The 23,616-nt window shown below is 41.4% G+C and overlaps 1 protein-coding gene across 6 annotated transcripts in view; it reads right to left on the bottom strand.

The window, feature by feature from the left end:
- LOC124283446 overlaps window positions 1-23,616 on the bottom strand; it is a 64,262-nt gene that overhangs the window by 15,532 nt on the left and 25,114 nt on the right. For 4 of the 6 annotated variants that reach the window (XM_046719500.1, XM_046719499.1, XM_046719502.1 and 1 more), the window contains 2 exons: window positions 4,675-6,481; window positions 2,977-4,055 (listed from right to left, as the gene is read on the bottom strand). In XM_046719500.1, the coding sequence (XP_046575456.1) occupies window positions 2,977-4,055; window positions 4,675-6,481 (2,886 nt within the window). Of the gene's footprint in view, window positions 1-2,976; window positions 4,056-4,674; window positions 6,482-7,241; window positions 9,107-23,616 lie in introns of those variants that run through there. The other 2 variants (XM_046719504.1, XM_046719507.1) reach the window with 2 other exon arrangements.

Genomic DNA, 23,616 nt, shown 5'->3' with positions numbered 1-23,616 from the left:
GGATATCTACGTCAAAAAAACTTTCATATACAACCTATTTTCATCGTTGAGGATCAACCTATTCTCAACGTTGAAACAACGTTGATGTGCCTGCTGGACTGCTAGGTAGATTGAGGGGACCCTTCAGAGGTCATGGTGACCCGTTCGTGTTCAGACACTGTCTAAATGACTAATAGACAGTCAAGTTGGTGGGGAATTTGTTTGTTTCTTTGTTGTGACGTGTTGACCCCTGCGTCTGGTAAGGGCTTCTTAGTTTTTGATGATTCCTGCAGAAAAGTGGCAACGGCCGAAGAAGAGTCGCCTATCTGCAGTCGGCTTCTGTCAGTCGTGGCATGTTCACCCTTTCCCTTGCTGTGCAGTTGTGATGACAGGCACATGAAAACCCATAGCTTTAATAGCCAATACATTCATGTTGCACGTTACTTTCATGGTGGTGTGGGGCGGTGGGGTAGCCTAGTGGTTAAAGCGTTGGCTCGTCACGCCGAAGACCCGGGTTCGAATCCCCACATGGATACAATGTCTGAAGCCTATTTCTGGTGTCCCCCGCCGTGACGTAGCTGGAATATTGCTAAAAGCGGCGTAAACACCAAATTCGTGGTTGCGTTTTCGCGATTCACCCACTTTAACAGTATTTTTAGCCGTACTTTTGTTCTACTCCCATTCACTCCCGATACATGCACACATGAGAAGTTCATATTTAGTATTCATGGTGTATGAACATCAGCAAAACTCACGTATTTCTAATTTTCGACTCTTGCGTTTCTGTATTGCAGAGTATACTATTGAACATTTTCGGACACAAAATATATTAAGTGTATTTCATGTACTCTAACGTAGAGCTCATTTGTCTTGATAAAGAAACCTCACACGCACAAAGTATCTCCACAAGTTTGTGGCGGCGGTGGTGTAGCCTATTGGTGAAAGCGTTCGGTAGTCAGGCCGAGATTCGAATCCCCACATGGGTACAATGTGTGAAGCCCATTTCTGGTGTCCTCCGAAATGATATTGCTGGAATATTTCTAAAAGCGTTTTAAAACCATACTCTATCACTCACTCACTCACTATTGTCTAATGTTGTGACTTTGAGACATGATAGTTTGTGATTGTATCAGCAAAATACATTTGACTGCACAACTGTAAATCCATATTTTGCATTTCTCATGTCAAGGGATAACTCACTGATTTGCTCGATCCAATGAATATATTAACTCACCTAGAGATTGGTTTAGTTTAAAGCAAACAAAAACAAAATATTCCGTGTTTCTATACTGTTTATTCTGTCGTATTTCAAGCCGCCGCGTCAACTTCAAGTTAGGTTCCTGAAAATATTCAGTTCTCTGGGTATTTTAGAACTTATAACATATTCTTGTTCTTCAAGAAGCAGGCGTCAAGTAAAGAGTCGATGAATCATATCTGCTGGCTCACAGAAGGAATGCTGACGTCAACATTTAACGCCATAAGTGACGTCATCCGCGTGGTGTCTTCTCCTCTGGTTGAGTTAACAGTAAAAGCCACATAATATTATTTGTTTCATTATTCGTCCGGGGTTGACCATGGCCATTAACTCGTTCCCGCCTTTATATTTATCTTCACCCTGAATGATTACTGCGAGTTTCAGGAATTTACATAAATATGTCCCCAACGTTATAAACAAAGTGTTAGTAAACAACAACTTCAGCTAGTCTTCACCTTCAGATTCAGATTCAAGGACTTCAGTGATACATGTGGTCTCACTTTCGGCAAGTGGGTTTTTTTCAACATTGCCTCTGTTCACCCAGCGGAAAATTGGTACCCGGTGGGGTAAGTCATGTGACTATTAACCTTCTAGCCTCACAGGCAGCTTGGGTTATCCGGGGTAATAATAATCTTATGCTATGTGCATGCTGTCGGTGTGGATTCTGCGCCATATGAATTGACTGATTAATATTATATGCATAGTTATATAACACGTCACAATTTCATTCAGGACTCACAAAAGTTCAAAAACTCTCCGCACTGTGGACAATTCTTTCGTAAAATCCAGCCCATGGGCGAGAATGTTTAGTTTCGCTCAGTTTTCATGTTTTGGAAGTTGTAAGTGAATGAGTGTATGTTTATAAGCATCATGACACAAATTTCAACTCAGTTTGACTTAATTCGGCTCATTTAGAGCGATATTAAAAAATCTCCATTATTTACGCTAACATGGATTAGGTACTAGCGTATTGCCGGAAGAGCTACATTCACACGATCACTCAACCATGCCCATTGCCGGTTGAGCCACATCATTTTCAACTCTGATTTTCTTAGAAGTGGCTTTCCCGGGCTATAACCATCAGCACACCCCAATCCGACCATCTGTCATTAATTACCTCTCATGAGCTCTCAGTTGTATTGAAAGCTCTCGCCTATTGTTTCATTAATAAATTGTTTCACTGATAGGTATGTAGGCATTTAAAACATTAGAATTAATAGCCCATGGAATAAGTTACCTAACTACACCAAGACGTGATATTGTATAGTAGATGGTTCGAGAATACAGAAGCATTGAAAAAGCATCGTTTTTTACCACCAAGGGCATAACACTGGTGACCGAGTTCAGGCTCGAGTGATGACAGAAATATTGTCAGAAATGTCGCATCGCAACAATTTGCGAATGATCCAGAGTTCTATCATTTTTATGTGATATGGCTTCATAGAACAACACACAGATACTACCTTGTGGGTATCTTCCCGTTATATGACTACTCCCAGTATGAGTACTCATCAACACATATATATAATGAAGCACCCCTACACTTAATAATGTACTACTTGTATAGCTGATTACTCCCAGTTTGTCTACTCTTTGAAATAAACCTATGTATATATTATATATATTATACAACTTCTTGAAGCTTATGGCAAACACGCGATGGTTAAGTGAGGACGTGTGGAAAAAATGAACTTTATCTATGGTGTTTCAGAGGGAAGGTGTTTCAACATCAGCAGCAGCACCCGCATCAGAGCCGGCAACATCGGTGACATGGATGTCGTCCGTTATGTCTGACGTAGGGCACTTTGTGTCACAGTCTGGCTTCACGACTCTCTTGAAGCTGAGTGCATCTTCTCCATCAATCACTCCTGTCTTTCTGGCAACATCCACATCAGCTCCCGCATTAGAGACGGCAACATCGGTGACATGGCTGTCGTCCGTTATGTCTAACGTAGGGCACTTTGTGTCACAGTCTGGCTTCATGTCTCCCTTGAAGCTGAGTGCATCTTTTCCATCAATCACTCCTGTCTTTGTGGCAACAACCACATCAGCACCTGCATCAGAGACGGCAACATCGGTGACATGGCTATCGTCCATTATGTCTGGCGTAGGGCACTTTGTGTCACAGTCTGGCTTCCTGTCTCCCTTGAATCTGAGTGCATCTTCTCCATCGATCACTCCTGTCTTTGTGGCAACATCCACAGCAGCACCTGCATCAGAGCCGGCAACATCGGTGACATGGCTATCGTCCATTATGTCTGGCGTAGGGCACTTTGTGTCACACTCTGGCTTCCTGTCTCTTTTGAATCTGAGTGCATCTTTTCCATCAATTACTCCTGTCTTTGTGGCAACAACCACATCAGCTCCCGCATCAGAGCCGGCAACATCGGTGACATGGCTGTCGTCCATTATGTCTGACGTAGGGCATTTTGTGTCACAGTCTGGCTTCACGACTCTCTTTAAGCTGAGTGCATCTTCTCCATCAATCACTCCTGTCTTTGTGGCAACATCCACATCAGCTCCCGCATCAGAGCCGGCAACATCGGTGACATGGCTATCGTCCATTATGTCTGACGTAGGGCACTTTGTGTCACAGTCTGGCTTCCTGTCTCTCTTGAAACTGAGTGCATCTTCTCCATCAATCACTCCTGTCTTTGTGGCAACATCAGCATCAGAACCAGCAACATCGGTGTCATGGCTGTTGTCCGTTATGTCTGGCGTAGGGCACTTTGTGTCACACTCTGGCTTCCTGTCTCTCTTGAATCTGAGTGCAACTTCCCCATCAATCACGCCTGTCTTTGTGGCAAAGTCCACCTCACACCTTCAACAGAATACTCTGATAACACCAGCTGGCTAATCATTGAGACATGGAAACATGGTCTAATTGTTTTGGAATGACTTCAGCTATTAAAATGTTGCAGAAACATCTGCAACCTTTGTATGCATAAATTGTTAGAAGTCACCACGACAATAGTTCATTGAATTGACACAATGTAAAAGGCGTTCACATCTCATAATAACGTTAAGTGGTTTACTCCTGGAAGTACGCAAATCTATAAGACATAACATAATGTTTACTATAAGCGGTTTACACAACCAGACACACTGCTGGGTAGATTGAGGGGACCATTCAGGGGTCCTTGTGCCTGTTCTTGATCTGACACGCCGTAATGACTAATTCACTGAGTCAAGTGAGTGAGTGAGTATGGTGTTACGCCCATTTAGCAATATTCCAGCATTAATTCAGGAACCTTAATTCAAAAAGCCTAAATAGTTTGTGAATGTACCTGTATACACGATCAACGGCATAGGCATTTGCGTTGTGTTAACGTCTGAATTATTTCTTCTTCATCAAAAGCACATACTAAGAAAAACCAAGGACACGCCAGATATTTACATTCCAGAACTGTAAAAATAGCAACTGTGTTAATTATACTTACTTTTTACCATTGATAACAAAGCTCCTCTTCCTAACTTGCATATATTCTCTGTATCTAGCCTCAAATATTTGACTGTCAGTGACATCGCTCCATGCTCCCTTTGGGCTCATCCATGACCATGTCCAAACCCCTGTCGACGAATTCCTCAGATTAATTTCTTTTTCCTTCTCCTCCTGTCTTTCTTTCACTTCGAGCTGAAGCTGTTCATTTTGGTTTCTTGCTTTAGTCAGCTTCTCTGATACTTTCATTTCCCCACTTGTACTAAATCCAATTGCAGAAAAATACCTGGCGACTTGATACCGTTTATTTGGTTTGGCTATGGTTTTGTTGTATCCACCAGCGAACATGCCCCTCTGTGTTTCAGTTGAGGATTGAACTTGTCTTCCCTGATCGACTGGGTGATTCTTTTTGGTTGCTATGGATTTAAGGGTTTTGACAACAACTTCTTTCTCATCATGTTTCGATGGACTTATTCCGTAACGTTGAAGACAATGTAACGGTTGGATGGCCATAATATCATGAGAAAAATTGCACATATATGAAGCACTGCAAGTTCCATGGAGAAATTTTGAACATACATGCATGAATCCGCATTCAGCGTTGTTGCAGCCCTTTGGCTTGTTGTAGTAATTGCATATCGCTGGAACAGTTGTGGAATTTCTATATCTCAGTGAACGCAGGACATCAATTTCAATTAGATCTTTGAATTTGTGCAACAGCGATTTCCTCATAACCTCTTTGTTGTGTTCAGTGTTCATGTCATGGCCAAAGATACATGTCTTTCTCTGTTCTTGCATGGTACATTTGCTCAGAAGGAAATATTTGCAGATGTGAAGGCTCCTGCAATCTTGCATGCATGATCCTGCTTTCTTTGAATGTTGCTGACACAGGAGTAGATTTGGATGACCAGTCACAAGAAACTTATCCTCAGCTGCTGTTTCCTCCACTTCACCATCTTCAATCATTCTCTCATCTCTGTCAATGTCTCCTACTATTTCAAAAACGTTGTCATAAGGTTTTAAGAATTCATATAAAGTTTGCGTGTTGGAAAAATTGATAATCTTTTTCTGGTGAAGAGTTTTTCTCAAATTTGCTAAATCAGTTATGCCAGGGTAATCTACACATACTGTTCGAAGAATCAAACTGGCCAGGTCTTCTTTTTCTGCTGTACTTGATGACTTTAATCTCTCTTCTGAGTCCAATGGCTCAACAGAGGTTGTGGTTACACAATTTGTGTATCTCTGAGTTCCAGACTGCATCCTGTCTTGGACGTTTTCGTTAACTTTGATGTATTTTCGCATATTTGCTCCAATCTCAGCTGGTGGTAGGTTCCTTCTAGCTGGCTCCCTTTGATTATGATAACCTTGATTAGTTGAATTATCTTCTCCTTTGTCAACATTCAATTTGTGTTTCTTTCTTCTGACTCTATCCGGTGACCTGCTCCTATCATTTCGGAAGAAGCTCGGTCCAGATGACTTATTATCGGGATGGAGCCTTTTTCTAGATCTGCGCATCCTTACTAAATGCATCCGATGGTTTTCCTGTGAACCATATCTTTTGCTAGTCTCATTGAATCTGAAATCTGCATCATTTCCTTTGCCAATGTCCTTTCTGCTGGTCCTACCTATGTCCTCTACTGTACGCTTGTCCAGTGGATGTCCACTTGCCTCCCTCGTTGGACTCCTATTGGGAATGATAACCTCATCTTGTATGTCCCTGTGCACCACCTCCACTCTTCGGTCAGTGTCCAGTGCATGTCCGACGTCACTCACACCAACATCGTGGATTTGAAGCATGTACCTCAGATCTGTACCAATGACACATAATTATACCATAATGATGATTGTGGATTTAAGATCGACAAAGTAATAAAGTAATGTTTCACATGTGTATGATGTTAGATTTCATATTATTGGAAATAATTTCAAACATCCATTTCATTTCCTTTTGTCACCGCTGATAGCAATGGTGTAATTTTCAGTTATTTTGCCCTTCACACCAAGTGAAATCTGTTTCTAAGGACAGTCAGGGCTGGTATTCTTTTGCACAGACGTTTCAAAGTATTAGATCACCAGCGCTTTACAGATGTTTGCCTACGCATGGTTTTCATACTTTTGTATTTTTATTGCTGAAATTGATGTTAAATCGAGCCAGATTTATGCTTTGATTTACAAGAAAGTTCACAATGCTTCAAAATTCATATAATAATTATTTTCCAAAGACCTAGTATGGTGATCAACCTTCAGTTGTTGGCGATCTATAGTTCATGTTTTATATTGTATTGTCTTCATTAATTAAAATGTTTAAGTTTTACATGCTAGTTTTATATTCCTACCTGTGATAGTATTTTTACTGTCCATCGTTGACAGGTTTTACTCTTAAAAATGTTTTCATCTTTATTGTATAAGTTGTTTTCGTCACGATATGGCTGAAACATTGCCAATGTGACGTTAAATATTATTAACTCACTCACTCACTATTTTCCAAAGGAACTCTCACCCATGAGGTTTAAATAAACGTTATTCTTTTGTTACAACAAGGAAATCAACACATATCATGATCCTCACCGTCATGGCCCAGTCCTCGACCTTGTCCCCGCCCTTGTCCTCGCCTTTGTCCTTGTTCTTGTCCTTGTCCCCGACCTTGTCGTAGCTGCTTCTCGTTGTGCCTCGCCATAGCTGATGTGGTAGTGATCACTGGATTGTCTGGTCTAGACTCGATTATTTACAGACCGCCGTTATATAGTTGGAATAATGCTGAGTACGGCGTTCAACAACAACCAACAACCAATTCATATGGTAGAGAATAATATCTTAGTACTCACTACGATATCTGTCGTCCCACTATCCAATGTAACAAAATGAATATCACACTTGTAAACACACCCGGTGGAAGACTGCCTGTTGTCGTACTGACCGTTTGATAATCGCCTTGTACAGTATATGTCACGTCAGACTGATCACACTTCCTGAAACATAATCTTCTGGAACGTTCAGTGAAGGACGACCATGTCTAGTGGGCAGCTCCTGTGCACTACAAAGCCTCAACTCAGCCTGCCACGATGAATGTATAGATTTGTATGGTTGGCACAAAGCTCAAATCCCAAGTAGATCCCAAGTAGTGTCATACCGCGTTCCAAGAAGAGGCTTCAGTCATATTTCCGAGAAATCTACTCATGTGAGTCCGCGAAATCGAAACCGAATGTAGGATATTTTGTCAACGTGCCAACCTGCAGTTGTCTCCCTTACTGACTGGTTTGACGGGTTATGTGTTGTTTGTTTATTTTTGTTTAACCCCGCACTCGGCAATATTCTAGCTATATAGCAGTCGGGGCCAGACATGCATGCAGTGATCAACATCATGACCATCGATCTACGCAATTGGGATCCTAGTTTACTGAGACAATTTCGTCAATTATAATTTATCTTTGCATCGATATTGCATGTATACTATTCCAAACAGGCCAGAAATCGATTGTGATATGGTATTATTCATATGCGTGTAATTGTTGAACACAGATACATCGGAACATGAAATTTCACACCCATAATGCAGACACATCAGAGCATAAAATCATAGACAGCAGTACGTATATGACAGTCAGGGTCCACTGAAATGTCAGTATCGGTTGTGTCCGCCACGTACTAGAATAACAGTTCTGACACGCCTTGTCATGGACTGGATCAGGCGCTGTATAGTCCCCTGGGGGATCCTTCTCCACCCCTGCAGAAATGCAGCTAGCTCCCGGAGGGTTTGAGGTTGAGGTTGACGCTGACGGAGACGTCGATCCAGTTCACCCCAAAGATGTTCTATGGGGTTAAGATCAGGTGAACGAGAAGGCCAAGGCAGCAGATTAACGTTGTTGTTGGCCAGAAAATCCATTGTGGCACGTGCACAATGCGGCCTAGCGTTGTCCTGCTGAAAGATTTCATGTTGGACGTCAATGACTGGAAGGAGATGGGGTTGCAGAATATTGTCTCTGTACCGAACGGCCGTCAAGTTCCCCTGCACGTGGATAAGATCCGTCCGATTGGCATAGGATATCCCTGCCCACATCATTACACATTCCCCACCGAATCTATCCACTTTACGTACACAGTTTGGGGTGTAACGTTCATGAACACGTCCATACACTCTGTTTTTTGCATCCCGTCTTTGCAGCAGAAACCTGGATTCGTCGCTAAACCAAATACGCCTCCAGTTTCGTAGGTTCAAGCCCAACACGTTGTTGCACCACCGGAGATGTCGGGCGAGATGATGACGTCGTAATACGTTGCCAAAGTAAGGTCTCCTGGCTCTCAGACCGCCGTCACTATTCCGTATGGTTTGTTCGGATATTCTTCGAAGACCTGGGACCCTGGCTGCTGTCCCCTCAGCCGTAACGATACGATCACGTAAATGAAGGACCCGGATGTATCGATCCTGAGCGGCTGTAGTGACTCTAGGTCTTCCGGTTCGTGAACGGTCGTTCGTTGTGCCCGTTTGGTGGTATCGTGTTACAAGTCGAGATATTATGCTCTGACTGACATTAAGACGTCTTGCAACAGACGATTGTGACTCTCCGGCCTCTAATCTACCAATAGCGATGTTTCGTGTCGCAGCATCAAGACGTGGCATGGTGATTTCGGCAAATAACTCAACATTACAATGTTAATTTTCGGAAATGATCTGGGAATTTATAGGCCTACACCGCATTACTGCATGTATCGCATAATTTGCACGTGCAAATGATTTTGGTTTCGTTGTGGCGATTTGTTTCACAAAAATGTAATCAATTTAATAAAAAACTATATTGTCAGGGTGGTGATGTTTTGATGCATGGGATTGTGTAAAAAGTGGCCATTAAGAGATGTATGGCATATTGGGACGTCTGTGTGGAACTATGTGTTGAATAATGGATTTAATAAAACTCCAAAACATCTATGCGTTTCTTTTTTTTTGGAACAGTATATATACATACACAGACGCACGCACTCACACACACAAAAACACTCATACACGCTGGAGTATACATTCTACCCGCAATGAAATTTCAACCGACGTCTGAATAACGAGTATGAATACATTTCACAAAAAAAGCTCATGGAACTGACGGAATGTAAAAGGAGTTCACAACTCATGGTTTATTCCTGGAAGTACGCGAATCTGTAAGACATGACATAATGTTTAATATAAGCAGTATACACAATCAGCTACACTGCAGGGTAGATTGAGGGGACCATTCTGAGTTCTTGTTCTTGATCAGACACTGCAGTAATGACTACTACACTGGAGTCAAGTGAGTGAGTGAGTATGGTTTTACGCCGCTTTTAGCAATATTCCAGCAATATCACGGTGGGTGACACCAGAAATGGGCTTCACACATTGCACCCATATGGGGAATGGAACCCGGGCCTTCAGCGTGACGACGGACCCTTTAACCGCTACCCCATCGCCCCCTGAGTCAAGTAGGTGGAGGCGTAAACGTAAGATACTGATAGTCCAGAAACACAGATATTTAAAATGATTCTGTCATTACTTGACGCAAGGCACTCTGTGATTTCAGACAGACAACAAGAACAGGCCTGTTTATCGTATACTGAATAGGTAATACTATACAGTTTGTATTAGTTGTAGATAATTATCCATTGAATTCCCTACACGTTGAAGCACGTTGTTTCAGTATGGGGTCGGTGGGGTAGCTTGATGGTTAAAGCGTCTGCTCGTGACGGGTTCGATTCCCCGTATGGGTACAATGTGTTAGGTCTATTTCTGATTCCCCGCCATGATATTGGGAATTTTGTTAAATTTTACTTACTCACTCTTTTAGTATTCCTGTCATGCATATAATATGACGTATTCCAGCACGCTTTGAAAGAGCATATGCCACAGACACAGAATAATGGAAGTGACGGAGCCTCGACCGAGATAATCCCATATAGCGTTCGATTGGGTTTAAATCCAGGGATTTAGAGGGCCAGGGATGCACTGTACTGTTCTGGTTGGAGATGCGTGCTGTGTGGGATCCGACATAATCCTGCTGGAACATCTGTCTCTGTGGGTCGAAAACTGGAAGGAGGTGACGTTGCAGGATTTCGGTTAGAATGGCCGTTAGATTCCTCTGTACATGCACTAAGTTAGTTCTTTGATGATTAGAAAATTCCACCCACATCATCACACTTTCTCCTCCAAATCCGTCAACCTGCGCGACACAGTTAAGTGTGTAACGCTCAGTTTGACGTCGGTACACTCTGGTTCTACCGTCATGAACCAAATTCTTTTCCAGTGTCTCCAATCCCATCTTTGAACGTTCTTGCACCAACGAACACGAGCAAGGCGGTGATGACGAAGTCCACTCTGTCGTAGGCGATTTCTAATAGTCTGTGGAGAAAGATTCTGTAGTCCTGGGACATTTCTTGCGGTTTCACTTGCTGCCACAGTCCTGTTGCGCGGATGGAACAACCGGATGCGACTGTCCTGTGCCCCAGTTGTAACCCTTGTCCTACCATATCGCGGACGGTCCCGGGTGGATCCAAGTTGTTGGTAACGACCCCAAATAGTGAAATAGTGCTATGGGGGACATGCAAGTGACGTGCAACGGATGTGGCTGACTCAGCCGATTGCAATATTTCGATCTTCAGCTCCCAATCTTGGCATTTCGAAAGTCTCCGTGAAAGCTCAAAAATGCTACTAGAAATACCATCATTTCTTCATATACCTCACCTTAGAACACAAGTTCACCAATATGCACGTGCATCACTCATTGGGGTTCATTTCCAGGAGACACGTCAATGCATTCGGAAAATGACGTGTATAAGGTAAATGTTTTTATCAGGTGATGGGTTTTGGCGATTGAGTAGGAGTTCAAACCTGCATTCAATATAGTTTGTTGTCAAAACAAATACTTTTTTATTTAGACTTGAATTAAAGTGCGTTTAAAACTTAAAATTCACCCGTGCATTTCTTTCTTGAGAGAGTAAATTGCTGACTTGTCTGTAAACAGTAACTCAATCATTTTTTTTAAGAAACAATCATTTTTTTTAAAAACAATACCAGACATCGAATGTTCGTTCCAAATGAATATGTTTCCACTGCAATGGAGGCTAATGTAGTTGTATGAAGCAGTATATGTGGTATCGTGTGTCATGAAGTATACGGCTAATGTAATGCCGGTAAATTGTTAAACATTTACTCATTCACAAGCCATAATAACTAAATACTGTGTTGACATAAGCGAGAAATCTGATATGATAGAGACCTTTCAAAAAATCAAGACAAGCGGAGAGCACGAGCAAAACTTCACGTCGTCCCTGGAAACGTTGGCACGCACCCAACTGCACCTATCCACCTGCCTGTACAAAATCCCGTGATAGACGTACTTTAGGTTTAAGTAACCAGTAGTCTTGTATTCCCAAACAAGCGTGACGTTCTGTGAATAGATTTCTTGGAAGCTCTAGAACAATAGTTCAAGTGGTTCATTCCTGGAAGTATATATAAGACGTGACATAATGTCTAATATAAGCAGTTTACACTACCAGACACACTGCTGGGTAGATTGAGGGGACCCTTCAGAGGTCCTGGTGACCTGCTCGTGTTGACACTGTCGTAATGACTAATAGACAGTCAAGTAGATGGGGAATTTGTTTGTTTGTTTGCTGTTTAATATGTCGGACCCGTATAAACCTGGGCCCCATTTAACAAAGCTCTTGTAAGCCGAAGATCTCGTAACTTTTCTCGTAGCATTCGTACTTCCCCTACTGTACGTAACATTGACTTACGACTCTCGTAGCGCTACGAGAGCTTTGTAAACGGGGCCCTACCCCATGCTGAAACTTGTGACACTGGTAGGTTACGTGTTGACCCCCGCGTCTGATAAGAGTTTCTTAGTTTTTGATGATTCCTGGAGAAAAGTGGCGACTGCCGAAGAAGAGTCGCCTATCTGCAGTCGGCTTCTGTCAGTCGTGGCATGTTCACCCTTTCCCTTGCTGTGCAGTTGGGATGACAGGCACATGAAAACCCATAGCTTTAATAGCCAAAACATTCATGTTGCACGTTACTTTCATGGTGGTATTGGGTAGCCTAGTGGTTAAAGCGTTGGCTCGTCACGCCGAAGACCCGGGTTCGAATCCCCACATGGATACAATGTCTGAAGTCTATTTCTGGTGTCCCCCGCCGTGATGTAGCTGGAATATTGCTAAAAGCGGCGTAAAACCAAACTCGTGGTTGCGTTTTCGCGATTCCCCCACTTTAACAGTATTTTTAGCCGTACTTTTGTTCTACTCCCATTCACTCCCGATACATGCACACATGAGAAGTTCATATTTAGTATTCATGGTGTATGAACATCAGCAAAACTCACGTATTTCTAATTTTCGACTCTTGCGTTTCTGTATTGCAGAGTATACTATTGAACATTTTCGTACACAAAATACATTAAGTGTATTTCATGTACTCTAACGTAGAGCTCATTTGTCTTGGTAAAGAAACCTCACACGCACAAAGTATCTCCACAAGTTTGTGGCGGCGGTGGTATAGCCTATTGATGAAACCGTTTGCTCGTCAAGCCGAGGTTCGAATCCCCACATGGGTACAATGTGTGAAGCCCATTTCTGGTGTCCCCCGAAATGATATTGCTGGAATATTGCTAAAAGCGGCGTAAAACCATACTCTATCACTCACTCACTCACTATTGTCTAATGTTGTGACTTTTAGACATGATAGTTTGTGATTGTATCAGCAATATACATTTGACTGCACAACTGTAATTCCATATTTTGCATTTCTCATGTCAAGGGATAACTCACTGATTTGCTCGATCCAATGAATATATTAACTCACCTAGTGATTGGTTTAGTTTAAAGGAAACAAAAACAAAATATTCCGTGTTTTTATACTGTTTATTCTGTCATATTTCGAGCCGCCACGTCAACTTCAAGTTAGGTTCCTGAAAATATTAAGTTCTCTGGGTATTTTAGAACTTATTCTTGTTCTCAAGAAGCAGGCGTCAAGTAAAGAGTCCTTGTGTAGACTTTACCTTCTTACCATCGACGAATCATATCTGCTGGCTCACAGAAGGAATGCTGACGTCAACATTTAACGCCATTAGTGACGTCATCCGCGTGGCATCTTCTCCTCTGGTTGAGTTAACAGTAAAAGCCACATAATATTATTTGTTTCATATTTCGTCCAGGGTTGACCATGGCTTTGATCTCGACTCAAGATCTCGTCTGCAAGGTCTGAACTGTTGAGTAACCTTACTTCGCTTGTCGAAGCAAAGTATCTGATGTCTTTCAGCATATAAAGCACAACTCGAAGGACCGCTGGATCGACATCTTCTTCGTCAGACGATTGGTTTGCTTCTTGGGTTGTAGACTGGCTAGAAGCTCCGCCTCCCATTCACTGTTTTCTGCATTCTCCGTTGGTACATCTATGTCACAGGGAACAAAGGCTGCTGCTGTAACACCTTTGGCGATGTTTGAGACGGGTTCAGCATGTGGGACGTTGTCATTATCGTTGTCATCTACCTCCTCATCAGCAACAGATGGATTTCCAAGGAACCCACATGCAGCCAAACATTTCTGAATTGGATGGTAAGAACTGCACCTGGCCATGACTGTGAGCACACACGTTCAGCCAATCAGCCAACAGGAGAGCTGAGATACCGGATGCCGGCTTAGAGAGCGTTAATACTGTACAGTCAATTGGACGGTCTTTGTTTTGCCGACATACGGAATAGACTGACGCCGGATAAGAGGGCGTGTAAATGAACATAAATTAACTAGCTGCTGCCGGGACCAAATTCCTGTGCCGATATTGAGAGCAAGCCAGAATGGAGGGCTGCCGGTTTTGAGAGCTTGCACAAATGTAGACATCTTCAATCAGGAACGTCTTTCTTGTCATTTATTTTCTTTAAGCAAGGTCGTTATCAAAAAGATGTGTCGAACTGATTGCTAATGCCAGATATGCCAGACATCCCTTGAGATGGCACGTTATTCAGGGATATCGATTGGAACAAGTCATCAGAGTATATATGTCCATGGTGTACCGAGAGCTGGTAGAATTCCTAGTTTTGTTTTGTTTTTTCCTTTTTTTTCCTCCTTTTTTTTTTTTTTTTTTCATTTTAAGTGTCCTTGAGTTTGTTCACAATTGATGTTTCAGGTACATTTGCATCACGGCTGCATAAAGAGTGTTGTTCAAGGTCAAGTCAAACTCCCCCATCATCCCTAAAAGATGTGTTGCCCAGTACGAGTTAATGTTGACGGGTAGTAAGTATCTGCATATGATGCCTTTTGACTCATGCGCTGCTTACAAATAACTGGTGTACGTGATGTTTCAAAATGATTACTTGCCACTTTAAGCTATCACACTACCCGTGCAATTTCAAGGATCACACACTTTGAGGGTGTGGGTTCGAATCCCGGATGGGGTTCGACTAAAAAAGTACTAGAATTTGTACTTTACTAAGAAAGTGTAATCCCAAATATAACATATGTTACATTTGACAACTTTCTGAATGGCATTGTGTAATCATAAAAATACTATCGTCTTTTAACTAGTGGTTGACAGTGCAATGGTCATTCTCAAATGATAATGCGAGCATGTGTGGGTGTAGTTTTGTCTCGGTAGCCAGAGAAGACGCTAAAATGGTTACACATTATATCCTCACATATTCGCCACAGAAATCCTTGACTACAATATGAAAGTCACAAGCCAATATTGTAAATATGACGACAAAAGATTGAAACAGATCTGAAATTATAACCGAAACAAATATTTTTAAGTTTATCATTTGCATAGAAGCAGTACCAACAACCTTGTCAGACTCTACTTTTACCAGACATTGTAATATGGTTAAAAAATCAAACTCACTAATTCATTGTGATAAATTTCGTCTCCAAATAAACGGCAACTATTTCCCAAACCATGACGCTTCCTCCGCCAAAATCTGTCCACCTGTCGGACGCAGATGGGCGCTAAACGTTTATGACGTCTCCTATACACACGCTGTCTTCCGTCGTGACGTTGCAAAAGAAAACGTGATTCATCAGAAAACCAAATTCGCCTGCAGTTTTGTAAAGTCCGTATCCTTACGTTGTTGCACCACCTGGAGTCGTCGGCGTCGATGTAGGGGCGTAGTACAGGTCCAACAACTGGTCTACAGGCACGTAAACCCGCTTCTTTCAGACGGTTCCTAATCGTTTGAGCTGACCTCTCTCCTCAAACCTGGTATTTGTGTGGCAGTCACGGTTGGTAGGGCATGCCGATTACGCAGGTGATGGACCCGGATGTACCGATCTTGAAGGGGTCGTGATTCTTGGCCTTCCACTTCTCCGGGCGATCGTTGGTCAAATTGAAGTTGTTGTAGCGGCTCCAAAGTCGGGATATCGTTGTTTTGTGAACATTTAGGTGCCGTGCAACAGTTCCAAAACTTTCTCCGGCGAACACGACCAATGGCGATATTTCGGTCGGCAGCACTCAATCGTGGCATTTTAACACAGCTTTTCGGCGACAAATGAATGAATATAATACGGGAAGCACATGGGCTTTTATACACCCTACATTAACTGCCATTTTCATGATTTGCATGTGTTTTTTGTGCAGAAGTCACCATGAGGGTCATTTCATGCGTTGTGACGGAATAAGCAATAAAATACACTTATGCGTACAAATGCAGTTGTTTGGATGGTAATCTTCATTAATTACGTGTATCATTTCAATACATTCGAATAAAATTTAGTTTGGAAGCAATAACTTCATTCAAACGAATTTTTCATATCTGAGGACAGGGGTTGCGTTTCTTTTTGACAGAGTTTATATTTTGTTCAAAAGACGAAGCGGTTGTGATCAAATTTTGTGAACATCCTTACTTTCTCAGGACTTTTCCAGGCTTTGATATCTTCAAGGATTATAATCTCTTTCATGACCGGAGTCTTCGTCGTCACATTCTCGTTTGTGATCATATTCTTTTCTATGGTCATATCCTTGTCTATGATCATGATCGGATTGTCGTCTATGATCATACTCACCTCTGTTATCATGTTCTCCTCTGTGTTCAGAATATCGTTAATGATCATATCCTCCCCAATGACCATCTTCTCTTCCATGATCCATGATTCCACATTGCATCTCTTTTGTATCTCTCTCTCATCAGATGTGTTAATTAGATGTCGTCCTTGAGTTGAACGAATATCTCGTTTTATCAAGAACTGACGAAGGCGTCCTGCTTTATGGCTATATCCACCTCTAAGATGGCATCCTCTTCTGCTTCTAAATCCTCTCTTTCGTCCACGTCCAGGTCCTCGAATTTGTCTGATCCTACCCATCAGTGTTGTTGTTGCTGTGATCTGGTTGTGTAAGCCGCTTGTATGCGTCTCAGTAATCCTTAACACTTCTGTCTGAATGATTTGCTTGCCCTAAAGAAGATATCATTTATAGTGTATGTAATGCAAGTTTGACTGCTTGAGTAATGTTGTGTAATGTCTATTCCAGGAACGCCTTTGATAGTGATACCAAGAACGATACATTTATAAGCGCTTACACGAAAATGCAATCAATAAGGAAGCAGGTCAACCTTATTTGTCAGTACACCACTGCTGGTAACTCATACCGAAATTATGTCTGACAAATGAAATAATAGTGCCATTGAGTGAGTGTCATGAAGTCCTGCTCGTGCTCACCGGTTGCAGTGAGGATTGTGTTTCACTCATGCAAACGCAATATTACGTTACTATGGCGAGTGAGTGAGTGAGTTGCTTCTGACGTCGCTTCGGTGTTATATCAGCCATATACGTCATGGCGAAGGACAGCTAATTTGTTTCATAATGCGACTTTATAAGCCCCTTTTTGTTTTGTAATAATTACGTTCATTTGGGTAGGATATTTGATAAGCAGGGGCATCTGGTATATATAACAGACAGCACATTGAATGATGAATGATAATAATTTAAATAAATAAACTGAGTTATATTGCGTTGCACTGACCGTCCTTATTTTCCCCATGACACAGAGGGGTGGGGGTGGCCTAGTGGTAAAAGCGTTCGCGCGTCATGCCGAAGACCGGGTTCGATTCCCCACATGGGTACATTGTGTGAAGCCCATTTCTGGTGTCCCCCGCCGTGATACTGCTGGAATATTGCTAAAAGCGGCGTATAGCTAAATTCACTTACTTATTACACGGAGCAGATATGCATTTATTGCATAGTGTAACGAATGCAATGGGACGACCTCGTTCAGATTTTAGGAAAAAAAAGAAAAGAAGAAAAATATTTTATTACAGTATTTTAGGCCTACCACGCCCAGGTCTCATGGCAACCCCACTCATTTGATGGTACTTGTCCAACAGTCGAGAAATATCACTTGTTAATTTGCCAAACATTCAGGCTACTTGACATAATGACGTCACACTCCTCTATCGGGCCCACACGTAGCCATTGTGTCTGTTCATCGTGATATTGCCTCGTAAATATGAGTGCGTGTCTATATCCACTGCTATATCATCCAGACTACCAGATAACTGTTCCTTTTTACAACTTCTACCTTCAGTTGTTAGCAATATATAGCCTGTTTTTATATTGTGTTGTCCCCTATAGTTAAAATGTTTTAGATTTAATTACTAGTTTTGTATGTATATCTGTGATATTCTAGTTGTTTTACTGTCCTTCGTTGACAGGATTTTATACTCTATCTTTAATTATTGTTAATCTATATGTTGTGTTTTGTCACGATATGGCTGAAATATTGCCGATGTGATTTTAAATTTTAACTCACTCACTCATATGTAGTGGAAGCCCTCTAAACCGGCATCCGTTGGGACCGGCAAAATGCTGGTATAGAGGGCGTGCCGGTTTAGAGAACTTTTTCCTTTCCAACCTGAGAATGATCTTCCGTGTGCCGTAAAATACGACTGAACAACGTGTTTATAGTCATCATATGTTTTATTCATCAATAAAGATAACATCAGAAAAATACAACACAAATGTACGTGTACAGTACAGCTTCCATTTACGTTTTAATTCATGAGGTGAAAACGTCAGTGAGTTTAGCTTTGATCTCGACTCAAGATCTCGTCTGCAAGGTCTGAACTGTTGAATAACCTTACTTCGCTTGTCGAAGCAAAGTATCTGATGTCTTTCAGCATATCAAGCACAACTCGAAGGGACAGCTGGATCGACATCTTCTTCGTCAGACGATTGGTTTGCTTCTTGGGTTGTAGACTGGCTAGAAGCTCCGCCTCCCATTCACTGTTTTCTGCATTCTCCGTTGGTACATCTATGTCACAAGGGAACAAAGGCTGCTGCTGTAACACCTTTGGCGATGTTTGAGATGGGTTCAGCAAGTGGGACGTTGTCATCATCGTTGTCATCTACCTCCTCATCAGCAACAGATGGATTTCCCTGGAACCCACATGCAGCCAAACATTTCTGAATTGGATGGTAAGAACTGCACCTGGCCATGACTGTGAGCACACTCATTCAGCCAATCAGCCAACAGGAGAGCTGAGATACCGGGTGCCGGTTTAGAGAGCGTTAATACTGTACAGTCAATTGGACGGTCTTTGTTGTGCCGACATACGGAATAGACTGACGCCGGATAAGAGGGCGTGTAAATGAACATAAATTAACTTGCTGCTGCCGGGACCAAATTCCTGTGCCGATATTGAGAGCAAGCCAGATTGGAGGGCTGCCGGTTTTGAGAGCTTGCACAAATGTAGACATCTTCAATCAGGAACGTGTTTCTTGTCATTTATTTTCTTTAAAGCAAGGTCGTTATCAAAAGATGTTTTGAACTGATTTCTAATGCCAGATATGCCAGAGTATCCCCTTGAGATGGCGCATTATTCAGGGATACCGATTGGAACAAGTCATCAGAGTAGTATATATGTCCATGGTGTACCGAGGCTGGTAGAATTCCTAGTTTTGTTTTGTTTTTCCTTTTTTTTTCCTTTTAAGTGTCCTTGAGTTTGTTCACAATTGATTTTTCAGGTGCATTTGCATCCCGGCTTCATAAAGAGTGTTGTTCAAGGTCAAGTCAGACTCCCCATCTTCCCTAAAAGATGTGTCGCCAAGTACGAGTTAATGTTGACCGGTAGTAAGTATCTGCATATGATGCCTTTTGACTCCTGCGCTGCTTACACTGTCATTGGATCAAGGATTCTCTCATCCAGAATACCTGCTCACTGTTCCATCTTTACTGCGGAAGCATATGCCATTTTAATAGCTTTAAAATATTTAAAAAAGCCAATCACAGTCTAACCAGTATATAATATTTTCTGATTCTCTTTCGTGTCTTCAAGCCATAAATAACATGGCATATGAACATCCACTTTTAACTGCAATTATTGAATTGCATAATGAACTTGTTTCTGGCTAATATGACATCATCGTCTTCTGTTGGATACCAAGCCATGTTGGAATTCATGGTAACACAATGGCAGATACAGCTGCCAAATCAGCACTCGACAAATCTGAGACACCACTTCAGATCCCATACAGCGATATGAAACCTACCATAAGGTGCTATATCAGAGATATCATGCAAAAGCAGTGGGACACCCAAGTAGGTATCAATAAATTACATGCAATAAAACCAAATATTGGTTACACCTACTTGGGCTGTCAGTCAAGATTTGATGAGGTCATATTACGACGATGTCGTATTGGCCACAGCAGATATACAAATGAATATTTATTGAAAGGGGAAGATCCTCCGTTTTGTATCCCTTGTGATGAGACAATCACGGTCAAGCACGTTTTGCTTGACTGTGTGGGAATTTTTCTCTCATAAAGGGATACATATTACAAAGTTTCACATCTAAAGGGTCTTTTTAACACAATCAATTCTCATTTTATTACAAGTTTTTAAAAGAGATAGGATTGTTCAGTAGTTTTGAATGGATATGTTTTTAACTGAGGTTGATGTAATCAAAAAACTGTTATTATATTGCTCTTTATTGGGGTTGAAGTATCGTAAAAGATTGTCCCCTTATGATTGCATAATAGTATTATAGAACATTGCAGACAACCGGAATTTTATTGCTTCAATTGTATTGTTTTAATGTCTGGCTAGCATTGTTTGTAACTACCAGTGGCTGAAGTGACGGTGTAAATCCTGCTAGGGGATTCATGCAGGAAGCTGATGTACTGTAAGTCCCCATGAACCCCAGTAAGGTGGCCTAGCTATGGTTGTTGGTGGTCCATAGCCCGTGTTTTAATGTTAATATATGTCACATCGAGTTGCATTTTAGAATTGGAAATGATTAGTTTTATACTTGCATTCTGTGATACGTTGCTAACGTTTTACTGTCCTTCGTGACAGATATTTATCATATATACTAACTTTGTTCTCGTCACTATATGGCTGAAATATTGCCGGTGTGACGTTAAATATTAACTCACTCACTCACTCATGCACTGCTTACAAATAACTGGTGTACGTGATGTTTCAAAATGATTACTTGCCACTTTAAGCTATCACACTACCCGTGCAATTTCAAGGATCACACACTTTGAGGGTGTGGTTCGAATCCTGGATGGGGTTCGACTAAAAAGTACTAGAATTTGTACTTTACTAAGAAAGTGTAATCCCAAATATAACATATGTTACATTTGACCACTTTCTGAATGGCATTGTGTAATCATAAAAAATACTATCGTCTTTTAACTAGTGGTTGTCAGTGCAATGGTCATTCTCAAATGATAATGCGAGCATGTGTGGTGTAGTTTTGTCTCGGTAGCCAGAGAAGACGCTAAAATGTTTACACATTATAGCCTCACATATTCGCCACAGAAATCCTTGACTACGATATGAGAAGTCACAAGCCAACATGGCTTGGTATCCAACAGAAGACGATGTCATATTGGCCAGAAACAAGTTCATTATGCAATTCAATATTTGCAGTTAAAAGTGGATGTTAATATGCCATGTTATTTATATGACAAAAGATTGAAACAGATCTGAAATTATAACCGAAGCAAATAATTTTAAGTTTATCATTTGCATAGAAGCAGTACCAGCAGTACCTTGTCAGACTCTACTTTTACCAGACATTGTAATATGGTTAAAAATCAAACTCACTAATTCATTGTGATAAATTTCGTCTACATAAATTTATATACTATCCTTACTTACTCAGAACTTTTCCAGGCTTTGATATCTTCAAGGATCATAATCTTTTCATGATCGGACTCTTCTGTCGTCACTGGATTCTCTTTTACAGATACCGCCGCCATGTGATCATATTCTTCTTTCTATGGTCATATCCTTGTCTATGATCATGATCTCTCCTGGATTCTCGTATATGATCATACTCTCACCCCTGTTATCATATTCCCTTCTGTGATCATATTCTCGTCTGTGTTCAGACTATCGTTTATGGTCATGTTCTCGTCTGTTATCATATTCCTTCTGCAATCGTATTCTCGTCTATGATCATATTCTCGTCTGTTGCCATATTCCCTTCTGGAATTGTATTCTCGTCTATGATCATATTCTCGTCTGTTGTCATATTCCCTTCTGCAATCGTATTCTCGTCTGTTGTCATATTCCCTTCTGCAATCGTATTCTCGTCTATGATCATATTCTCGTCTGTTGTCATATTCCTTCTGCAATCGTATTCTCGTCTGTTGTCATATTCCCTTCTGCAATCGTATTCTCGTCTATGATCATATTCTCGTCTGTTGTCATATTCCCTTCTGCAATCGTATTCTCGTCTATGATCATATTCTCGTCTGTTGTCATATTCCCTTCTGCAATCGTATTCTCGTCTATGATCGTATTCTCGTCTGTTGTCATATTCCCTTCTGCAATCGTATTCTCGTCTATGATCATATTCTTGTCTGTTGTCATATTCCCTTCTGCAATCGTATTCTCGTCTATGATCATATTCTCGTCTGTTGTCATATTCCTTCTGCAATCGTATTCTCATCTATGATCATATTCTCGTCTGTTGTCATATTCCCTTCTGGAATCGTATTATCGTCTATAATCATATTCTCGTCTGTTGTCATATTCCCTTCTGCAATCGTATTCTCGTCTATCATCATATCCTCGCCAATGACCATCTTCTCTTCCATGATCATATTCTCTTCCACATCGTATCTCTTTTGTATCTCTCTCTCATCAGTGGTGTTAATTAGATGTCGTCTTTGAGTTGAGTGAATATGTCGTTTTATCGAGAACTGACGAAGGCGTCCGGTTTTATGGCCATATCCTCCTCTAAGATGGCATCCTCTTCTGCTTCTAAATCCTCTCTTTCGTCGACGTCCAGGTCCTCGAATTTGTTTGATCCTACCCATCAGTGTTGTTGTTGCTGTGTTCTGGTTGTGTAAGCCGCTTGTATGCGTCTCGGTAATCCTTAACACTCCTGTCTGAATGACTTGCCTGCCTGCCTGCCTGCCTGCCTTACAGTGTATGTAATGCAAGTTTGACAGCTTAGTAATGTTGTGTTATGTCTATTCCAGGAACGCCTTTGGTATCGATACCACGATATAGCGCTTACTCGAAAATGCAATCAATAAGGAGCAGGTCAACCTTATTTGTCAGTATACCACTGCTGTTTACTCATACCGAAAGTATGGTTGACAAATGAATTAATAGTGCCATTGAGTGAGTGTCATCGTGACCTGAGACGACATGAAGTCCTGTTCGTGCTCACTGGTTGCAGTGAGGTTGAGAGAGAGAGAGAGAGAGATTCTTTATTTCCTCCAGAAATCAATCCGAAGATTATTGATACATGAATTCAATCAAACATACAACACATTAGTATTTACGTACAGGACAATGTTATTCATAGTTGACAATTGATATGTACAGAAACATTCACAAAGGGATGGCGTCACTTGTGCCTCCATTAAAATACAAACTCAAGATATTGTTTCAAATGATAGACATAGTTTGCAAAGTTTATAATGACAGCATGGTATGTGTCCCGCACTAGGGACTCATGCAAACGCAAATTACGTTACT

The sequence above is a fragment of the Haliotis rubra genome, unplaced genomic scaffold, assembly GCF_003918875.1.
Source record: "Haliotis rubra isolate DU_JTF1 unplaced genomic scaffold, ASM391887v1 Scf316, whole genome shotgun sequence".
NCBI lineage: Eukaryota > Metazoa > Mollusca > Gastropoda > Lepetellida > Haliotidae > Haliotis > Haliotis rubra.
The sequence above is the reverse complement of the archived record's forward strand: the minus strand, read 5'-3'. Positions and strand labels throughout refer to the sequence as shown.